The sequence below is a fragment of the Chinchilla lanigera genome, unplaced genomic scaffold (genome assembly GCF_000276665.1).
Source record: "Chinchilla lanigera isolate Chin_1 unplaced genomic scaffold, ChiLan1.0 scaffold00036, whole genome shotgun sequence".
Lineage (NCBI taxonomy): Eukaryota > Metazoa > Chordata > Mammalia > Rodentia > Chinchillidae > Chinchilla > Chinchilla lanigera.
In genome coordinates, this window is record NW_004955437.1 from 8198407 (window position 1) to 8208991 (window position 10585).

Genomic DNA, 10585 nt, shown 5'->3' on the forward strand with positions numbered 1-10585 from the left:
GCGGAGCGGCGTCCTCGCCCGCCCCCGGGCTCAGGGTCGTAGCCGTGGAGCGCAGCGTGCGCCCGCGTCGCGCCGGCTGGTCCTGCTGCTGGCCGCGCACCGCCAGCAGCGAGCTCCGCAACAGCTTCAGGTCCCCCTCGGGGTTGTCATTGAGCACGTAGTCCTGGCACAGGTAGCAGAACACGTAGAGATCCCGGACTTCCATGGCCAGCGGGTGTCCGGTCTCTACAAAGTGCTCCTGGGCGTGGTCCTCGATGTAGCGGCCGCAGGCCACGTGCGAGCACTTGAGGCAGGCCCACACCGACTCGGTGGTGGCGCACCCCAGACAGCGCCACTTCTGGGGGTTCAGGATGGAGTGGTCCTGGGCCAGCCGTAACCGCCCTACATGTTTGCATCTATCCATGTCTCAGCGCAGTCGCCACTCCCTTAACCTGCGCCGCAAGGACCCAAGGGGGAGGAGAGAAAACCAACTTTGAGCAGTTTTCCAAAGGAAGACTTGCAATTGGCGTTTCAACTCATTCATTTTCAACTCAAAATTGGTTCGTTTTTTATTTTTTTAATTTTTTTTTGTCTTTTTGAGACGGGGTCTCGCTGTGCAGTTCAGGCTGGCCTTGAGCTCACTTTGTAGCCCAGGCTGGTCTTGAACTCGCAACAATCCTCCTGCCTCAGCCTCCCGAGTGCTGGGATTACAGGTGTGCACCACCATGCACGGCAAAATTGATTTGTTTGACAGTTGAAACTTTATCACATATCAGTTGCCATGGGGCAGATGAAGAGCCTCAAACAGAAAGGAAATTTCGGGTTGATCTCATTGCGGTGATACAGGATTAGGTAAAGAGAAGACAAAGAAAGTGCACTCTAGAAGGCTGAGGCAGTAGGATACAGATCCAGGCCAGCCTGGCTACAGAGTGAGACCCTGTCCCAAAAAAAAAGAAAGAAAAGGAAAGAGTCTCATACAAAGCATCATCTTAGTAATACCCAAAGGGGTTTCAACTTCAACAACATTTTATATGTATCTTTTTATTTTTTTATTTTTATATTTATTTTATTTTTGTCTTTTTGCCACAGGGTCTTGCTATGCAGTTCAGGCTGGCCTTGACCTCACTTTGTAGCCCAGGCTGGTCTTAAATTCGCAAGTATCCTCCTGCCTCAGCCTCCCAAGTGCTGGGATTACAGGCATGGGCTACCACTCAGCCTATGTGTATCTTTTTAAAAACAACATTGATACCTTGTGGAAAGGGTGAAGAGACTTCCACCTGCTGCTCTGAACAGAGAATTAGATCAATCTGACTTAGGAGGAGAGGTGGTGTGGCTGCTGAAAGGATAGCATTTATCTCAGCCTCTGAGACAAAAGCAATATAGCAACAAATCTGCCAGATGATGGGTGTGAACATACTCTTTGCCAACAAACCAAGCTTTCTCTCTTTTCTTTCTTTTTCTTTCTTCCTTCCTTCCTTCCTCCTTCCCTCCCCTCCCCTCCCCTCCTCTCCTTTCCTTTCTCGTACTGCTTCTTCAATATTGCTCACAGGAGAAGCCTAAGAGGTTACTCTCTAAGAAAAGAAGCTGATGACCATCCTACAAGAAAATATTTACTGTTTGGAGCTTGTACACAGCACTCCTTGACTGAAAATTCCCTAAAGACAGTTCCCCTCATAAACTACCTTCACCTCCTTTTCTTTTCTACTTGGCATTTCTCTGGGCAACAATCCCAGATAATAGGGCCAGCCCAGGAAAGTCCTAAGCCCAGGGTACTCTGAGCAGTCCCTTTAGTTTTCCACATGCCATTTTGGCCTAGTTGTTTGTCAAAACCTAGGAATAAATAGATATACCCAAAGGTGATCCCTCCCCCTCCTTTTTCTTTTTTTTTTTTTTGAGACAGGGTCTTGCTGTGCAGTTCAGGCTGGCCTTGAGCTCACTTTGTAGCCTACGCTGGCCTCGAACTTGCAGTGATCCTCCTGCCTCTGCCTCCCAAGTGCTGGGATTATAGGTGTGAGCCACCACGCCCGGCCCTACCCTCCCTTAACTGCCCATCCAGATGGCAGAGGCCAGGTCACTGTAGAAGACGCCTTCAGCTTGTACAAGGGAAGCAAGCTGGCAGCTCCTCAACTGAGCTAGTTCATAATTTGAGTACTGTCACGATTTAGAATCTGCTGTAATATTTTTCTAATTATTATTTATTATTATTATTTTTCCAATTATTATCATTTTTCCTGGCTTATTGCTGAGTGTTCTTTAGGTCATTTATCTGGATGCGTCTGTCCATTTTCCAACTCGATAACTAGCCTGCAGAAAAGATCATGTGTTATATTTCTTTTTTACTTCTTCATAATGACAAGATCTGGAAAGGAAAGAAGGGAAAGGAAAAAAATGAGAAAAGAAGGAAAGACGGAAACAAAGTTTTGTAAATGGGGAGGGGAGGAGAGGTTGAAGGGAGGGTGGGGGAATGGGGGAAAAGAATTAATTTATATCATGTACAGGTACAAATTCTCCATGATGAATGTGATCATTGTATATATCTAAAATGTACCAGTAAAATCTGATTAAAAGGCCGGGCGTGGTGGTGGACGCTTGTAATACCAGCACTCTGGAGGCTGAGGCCGGAGGATTGTTGTGAGTCTGAGGCCAGCCTGGGCTACAACGTGAGCTCAAGGCCGGCCTGAACTGCATAGCAAGACCCTGTCTCAAAAAGACAAAAAAAAAAAAAAAAAAATCTGATTAAAAATATATGATGACAAGATCTGAGTGCTCAGCTCTTAGACTCCTAAAGTATTATCAGAATTCCCTTCCCAGGAGCTGAAGGTACAGCCTATAGATGCCTGCTTACCATGTGTGGGGGCCCTGGATTTGTTCCCCAACATCCCACCACCACCACGAAAGGATGAAAGGGGTCTGGGAGGCTGAAGCAGGAGGAAGGCAAAGTCAAGCCCAGCCGGGGCAAATTAGTGGCTTAGTGAAGCTATGTCTCAAAATTACAAAAAAAAAAAGAAACCTGGGCATGTAACTCAGTGTGGAGGCCCTGAATTTAATCCCCAGTACTAAAGAAAAAAGAACAGTAAAGGTAAATAAATTTTGTTTTTTGCTAATTAATACCAATTGAGAATACAAGTTGGTTGATTCTCTCAACCTATTACTGTGGGCACAAAGGAGTTTATCAATGATTAAAGAGTGAAGGGGGAAATATCAAGAGATAAGCAATTCCCAGATTTTTCACTGTTTTTCAAAATGTAGTCCCTGAAGCACCTAGCAGCATCCAAATTCCCTAGGCAATTTTCTGTTTCCTCCTCCAGATCTGATGAACGAAATCTGGAGAGGGGTCTAAAATCTCCATTTTAAACAAGCTCTATAGATGAGTCTTTTGCCCATTAAAGCCCTAGAACCAGGCCAGGCATGGTGGCGCATGCCTGTAAACCCAGCACTGAGGAAGCTGAGGCAGGACAGTTTCGAGTTCAAGGCCAGCCTGTGCTACAAAGTGAGCTCAAGGCCAGCGTGAACCGCATAGCAAGACCCTGTCTCAAAAACCCAAAAAAAAAAAAGAAAAGCCTTAGAACCACTGTATTAATCCAATAAATTATATAGAGATGAAGCCTTCACAGATATCAAATTCTTCCACTCAGACTCACGCTGTCCAACAGGACTCTCAGCAGTCACAGCATATTCTCTCTGTGCTACGCAACATACAGTAACTAGTTACATGTGACTGCCAACTGCTGGAAATGTGGCTGGTGAGACCAGGGAACTGTATGTTCAATTTTTTTCCCCCTTTGGTACCGGGAATTGAACTCAGAACCTTGCACTTGCCAGGCAGGCGCTTGTGCCACTGAGCTATATGCCTGGCCCTGTATGTTCAATTCATTACAACTGAAATAATCTTATGTGCCTAGGATTAGTGGCTGCAATATTTAGGACAGCACATGCTTGAACATATCAGGACAAACTAGCTTTAGTTTACGCTGTTTTTCTTTCTTTTGAAATATAAGTACTTGCTGAATCATATTTAAATAGCTTCCTCTTACAACCAAAGACCTGATACTTGGCCAATCCCCATTTTTGCCCTGATGTCTCCAGGAATTTCATTACTACCAAGATCTCACCCTGTGAAACAGAACAGCTTTACACCCTCCAGAGAGCGAACACCTCCACAAACGGAGTCCAGCTGCACCACAACCACAACATTGACGCCTTACTCCCATGCTAGGAAAAAGTACAATGGAAAACCAAAAACCAAAATAGAAATCCACCACAAACCACTCTACACCCTTACTGTGCAGAAGACCTGTCAAATGGAAAGGGCACTTGGGAAATTCTCTTCTCATTTCATTTTCTGATCTATAAATCTGCTGATCACGCAATCCTCTTCTCCACAGCCCTTTTCCCATTACAAATCTGTCGTGGTGACTCACTCACCTGCCATATGGCAGACTGACTCCATTCAGGAAAACACGGTCTCACCACGCTGGTCTCAGTGAGGCAGACTGGCTTCTCCTGAGGAAACCGTATCTGATCAGGAAATGGAATCTCCCAGAAGTGACACAAAAGGAAAAAGCATCCTTGTCCAACATAACACAGAGTATAAAAAGAACACAACCAGAGGCAGGCTTCGCCCAAGCATGTCTGTCCAATCCACCTTCCACCCTGCTTCCTTTCAGAACGAGGCTTTGTGCCCTCTACTAGAAAGAGGAATTCTGTTTTATATTTTTCTGACATGAACAGCTTTCCTTCCCTATTCTCAAAGGTCACAATAATTCTAACATTTTCACATAAAACATACATCATCCAATGTGACAGGCACTCAATATCCAAAACAGACAAACCTGCTGTGTGACTGAGAAGAACATGAAATGTCGGCCTGGATCGACATCGTTAAGTGCACCAGCCACATAAGAAATGCCCAGCATACCCTGGGCCCATCTGCACACCGGGAAAGGCAACCTGGAAAAATATTGGCCGTTGCTTTTTTAATTACCATAGTTTTATTTCAAACACTGGAATCAACTGGAGCTTAAGATCATAATCAATACTTTAAATAATTCTGTAGAGAAATGTCACTAAGTAGAAAATGAAAAGATAATGAAATCTTTTTAACTTTTTGCCTTTTGTTCTGATGAGAAACTTCTAGATTTATCAAATTTTTAAAACATCTCCATAAGAGAGAGATGACAGGACATTATAATCATAATCATCTTTCAAAAAATCTACACCTTGGGGCTAGGGATTTAGCTCAGCGGCAAAAGCGCCTGCCTGGCAAGCGCAAGGTCGTGAGTTCGGTTCCCGGTACCGGAGAAAAAAACCAAAAAAAAAAAAAAAAAAAAAAAAAAAAAAATCTACACCTTGAAAATATGTCTTTTAATTGGACTATTCCAATTATTCTCAAACACATGTTTCTTAGCAGATCTTAAATGTATAACCGTATCACCATAAACAAAATTTCTGAGGGTGAAGGAAACTAACAAAAACAAAATGGGAGAAAACAGGAATCTACGTTAGGGAAGCCCTCCCACTGTATTGATTTTTCTTCTCTATTCTTAACTTAAGAGCCGAGGAATAATCCTGGTTGGTCTTGGTGAGACAGAGTGGCATAAATTCCAGTTTCAGAGAGAGGAGACACTATGGTAACATGCTGACAGCCTTCATTTACATAAAAGAATACTAATTACGCGGTATCATCAACATCTGCGATTGTGCTCGCTGCCATATGCGACAGTGCCTGGTATGTTAACCCTTCCACTCACTAACTGTACCCAGACTTGCACCCACCATAAAACCCAGAGACTGCTTGAGGAGACATTTTAATAAACATGTTAAAACTGAATCTTATTTTTTGCTAATATTTTATTTCTAAGAGATATGGAAAATCTAATTTATTATCAATATATAGCTAAGAAAACAGGTTTTTAAAAAAGACAAAATGGAAATCACATTAAGATCCAGTAATAATAACCCAGCAAGGAAGATAGCCATATTCTCAAGTATTACTTTGGACTTAAAGGGCTATGACTGCAATGACACCAGGCTTTTGGATTTTTATATTTATGGCTAAACCAAGAACTACAAAGGTAGGGGCAGACCCTGGGAGGGGCGGGCCTTGGGAGTTCAGATGGCACAAGGAGGGCAGGGGCAGCATGAGCAGCTAGAAGCATAAAGGCTGCTCGGCTTCCCTTCCCCAGAACTGCCGGTGGGCGTGGTCAGGTGACTGACAGGTCTCCTCTAAGTCAGCGTGGCTCAGAGACCCTGCAGAGGCTGAACTCTCTGAGAGGGTCAGAAGCTTGGGAGACCTCATGTGCTGAGTGTGCCAGAGCCCTCACAAGATCACTGGTTGCTGTCAGTGGTCAAGAGCTGATGTTCAAAGATGCGTTTGTCTAATCCTGGGTTACAAGGGACCTAAGCTTCTGCCAGCTTGGATCTAGTATTTCCCTTGCATTAGATCTACTTTCTCCAGCAGGAAAGGAAGAGTTCCTCTAGGGAAGGAGCTCTCCTCTAGGAAAGGGCTCCTCTAGAGAAGAAGTCCATGGGAAGGGGCCATCCGGGCCACTGTGCAGGGAAATGACAGAGATGGATGCTTTGGCACCTGTCACCTGATGCTGGTTACTTTGCTCCATACCCAAACACCATCTTCTCCAGGCACCCTAAAAGAACTGGGTCTTCGCTCTCCTTCGCCTTCATACCTGCTCTTCTGTTTGCCCCCTTCCTCTCTTGTGACATGGCAAAATCAACCACGACCACTGAGAAAATCAGAGTCTGCCCTCTGAGAATCTAATCATAGGAATCAATTGTCCCTGCAGCACGCCTGTCAAACACCACATTCTCTACAGCAGGAGACAGTCAAACATAAAAATATATACACGTGCCCATACCTATGTTGGCATGTATGTATGTCATCCTTCTTGAATTATACTCTTTAAATATATATAGCTTGTTGGATCTAACTTACTTCCCAATAAAGTTGTTAAAAATTACACACACACACACACACACACACTATTTGCCCCTAATAAAATAACAGATCTAGATAGTAATTCTTTAAAGTATTCAGTGAAAATTAACATGATTTCTCTTTTAGTTTTTTGGGACAGGGTCTTACTTTGTAGTCCATGGTGGCCTGGAGCTCATAATAGAGCTCAAACTCAAGGCAATCTTCCTGCCTTGGCTGCCATAGTGCTGGGATTACAGGTGTGAGCCAAGTCCAGCCCTTTAACAGGAATTTTTTTTTTTTTAAACAGGAAATTTTATAACTGGTGGATAAACTGATGACCCCACTGACCAAATTTACAGTAAGAGTAGGACACTCTGACCCCCTGAGAAAATACAGTAAGAGGGCACAGCAGCATCACTTACCAGGTCCTCTTACTAAAAGAATGAGCCTGAGCCCAGTGAAGCCTTGGGGATGACTATCCGGTTATGGGACACACAGGAAGTAGGAACTGCTACTGTAAGGCACATCACCAAGAAAGTATGTGGCAGGCATGGCATGGTGACACATGCCCATAATCCCAGAACTCTGGGAGGCTGAGACAGGAAGATCATGAGTTTGATCCCAACCTAGGCAATTCAGTGAGACCAGTCTCAAAATAAAATTTAAAAATGGGCTTGGGGATATAGCTCATTCATAGGAAATTTGCCTTGTATGAGTGAGGTTTTGGGTTCAATCCCCAGTATCTCACACATACATAAAGTATATGTGGATGTATATATACGATAACGGGGAATAATGTTTATAAATACTGTTTCTAGCTACAGTATTTTCTTTTTTTTTTTGCTACACTAGTTTTTTAAACTGAAGTAGAAGTGACACGGAATGAACTGAACACATTGACCTATACAATCTGGTGCGTTCTGACATATGGTATGTACTCATACTTGTGAAATCACCACAATTAAAATAACGAACACAGCTAACAACTCACAAGCTTACTTCTGCCCCTTGCAGCCCAGTTCTCTAGCCTCTCTCCCACACCCTCAGTCCACAGCTAGAAACACTGGAACACGATGTACACAGTAAGTATTCCTTTGATGTGATAATGGTATGATGGTCCTATTTTTAAAATCTTTATGTGGTTAGCATACCTCTAAATTGTTTACAGTAGAATGTTACGATGTATGGAAGTTGCTTTAAAATATCTGTAGGAGGTGGCAGAAAAAGATAAAACGATCTTTAAATGTAATTGTGGGGCTGGTTGATGATTATATGAAATTCCCTGTATCATTCTCTTTATTTGTGTATATGTTTGAAAAGTGTGTGTGTATATATATATATTTATGTTATTTGTGTAACATTATTTATTTATTTTGGTGGGGGTTTTTTAAGACAGAGTCTTGCTATGTGGCCCAGGCTGGTCTCAAACTTCAGGCAATCCTCCTGCCTCCTGCCTCAGCCTCCTGAGTGCTGGGCTTACAGGTGTGTAAATTTTTTTTTTTTTTTTTCGGGTCCCAGGAATCAAACTCAAGACCTTGTGTCTGCCAGGCAGGTGCCTGTGCTATGGAGCTCTATCCCCGGGCCGTTTTTCTTTTTGTTTTGAGACAGTGTCTTGCTATGTAGTTCAGGCTAGCTTTAAACTATCCTTTTAAAAAGCCAAATATTTTTGTTCACAGTCAGATTACAGTTACTTCCAGTCCACATAATGCTTTGTTTAAGAAAACAAAATGTGGCCACATGAGCCCAACACAATGTTCACAAGCACTGACGAACAGGCTTAGGCTGGGGGTACAGCTCAGTGGCACAGCGCCTGCCTGGCAAGCGTGAGGTCATGAGTTCGATTCCCAGTACCAAAAAAAAAGAGAAAAGCATAACGATCAACAGGCTTTTTTATTGGGGCTGGGGATTTAGCTCAGCGGCACAGCACCTGCCTGGCAGGCGTGAGGTTGTGAGTTTGAGTCCCAGTACCGGAAAAAAAACAAAACCAAAAAAAAAAACAAAAACCAGGCTTTTATTGAGCTGAACCACTGGCATATATTTTCGCCTAGAAACGGTGTTACGAACACCACTTGGTCTAATTTTCAAAGCTCCAGTGTGGCTGTAACACAGCACTGGAAGCTGACTAACAAGTGTTTCTTCTGAGAAAATGAATTCAAACTTGCAACTCAAGAGGCTGGGAGCTCTTCTTCCAGCTGCAGCCCCAGCAGTGGAACTGGGAACCTGCCTGCTCCCATATTTTCCATGGGGCTGCTGCAGCGGGATGGTGTACTATAAAGTACTTGCATGGGGCATAGGGATGGTTCTCTATAAAGTACTTGCATGAGACAAAAGAGCCTAGCACTAATGCTGGCAATTACCATGGGAAGCCCTTGCTTATAAGATCATGATGTTTAGAATCATACAACTGTAAGGTCAAAAAGCTGTCTGAGTCTTTTTCTAAGAGGACTTGATTTAAACAGTTGTTTGCAGATATTTTTGATTTCATGGATCTTTAAAATATACATGTGGCCGGGGGTGGTGGCACACACCTGAAATCCCAGCACTTGGGAGGCTGAGGCAGGAGAATCGTTGTGAGTTTGAGACCAGCCTGGGCTACAAAATGAACTCAAGGCCAGCCTGAACTGCATAGCGGAAAATATGGGTACCTGCCTGCTCCCATATTTTCCATGGGGCTGCTGCAGCGGGATGTGTAGGGGCTACTTGTGTAGGAGACCAGCAGCCTGCAAGGAGGACAGCAGTAGATTCCAAGAAAAAAACAGAGTCTGGCCAGAATTTCCAGATTTGCCTACTGAAAAGGTTTTGAGGATATTCTTCAAAACAGTACACATACACTAACTACTAGTGACTTGTACACTTGAAAATGATTATGACAGTAAATTTTATGTTGTATGTTTTTCCAAAATAAAAAAGAGAAAGCACTAAAACTTAAACCCAGGGCCTCTCACTGAGCTATATATCCAGTTCTTTTTATACTTCATTTAAGTTTTTAAATTTTATTTTTAATTATTTTTTTAGAGACAGGGTCTTGCTAAATTGCCCAGGCTGAGCTTGAACTTGTGATCTTCCTGCCTCATCATCCCAGAGTGCTGGGATTATATGGATATGCACCATGTCCAGCTGTATTAAAACATTTGCCCAACAAAAATAACACATGCAACCTTGGAGTTAACAATCTTATATGCAGGATGAAACATACAAACAGGGATTCTGGATGGGGAAGGCCATCTCAGTGCCACAGCAACCTCTGAAAGCCTTACCAGGAAGCTGGGTAGACTTGGATTGCCCACTGCTTCCCTGAACTTGCTTCTGACCAATAGGATGGTGCTACCACCTTCCCTGAACTTGCATCTGACCAATAGGATGGAGGCCATTCACTTCCAAGGTGATGTATCCCAACCCCGAACAGAATCTAATCCAACCAGTTCAGATTAATGACTTCTCTAACAACCAGTCTTCAGGCCAATAATCTCACTGGTCAGGGTATGATTCCTATCTCTTTTGTTCTTGAGAAACACTGGTTCATTCCGGGAGATTATATCTCTCTAACATTCTCAGTGTTAAAGTGTTCTTTCTTTTATGAAAAAGACAGAAGAGATTGAAGTGTAAGTTGGATTTTGTGTGTGTGTGTGTGTGTGTGTGTGTGTGTGTATACATGTTTTACTTTTTTTTTTTTTT

The 10585-nt window shown here is 43.3% G+C and overlaps 1 protein-coding gene across 1 annotated transcript in view; it reads right to left on the bottom strand.

Annotated features, from left to right (window-relative positions):
- Usp49 (ubiquitin specific peptidase 49) overlaps positions 1-10585 on the bottom strand; it is a gene marked incomplete in the record, with an annotated part of 50793 nt that overhangs the window by 11289 nt on the left and 28919 nt on the right. Inside the window, 1 exon segment of the mRNA XM_013516779.1 lies at positions 1-431. Within this exon segment, the coding sequence (XP_013372233.1) occupies positions 1-403 (403 nt within the window).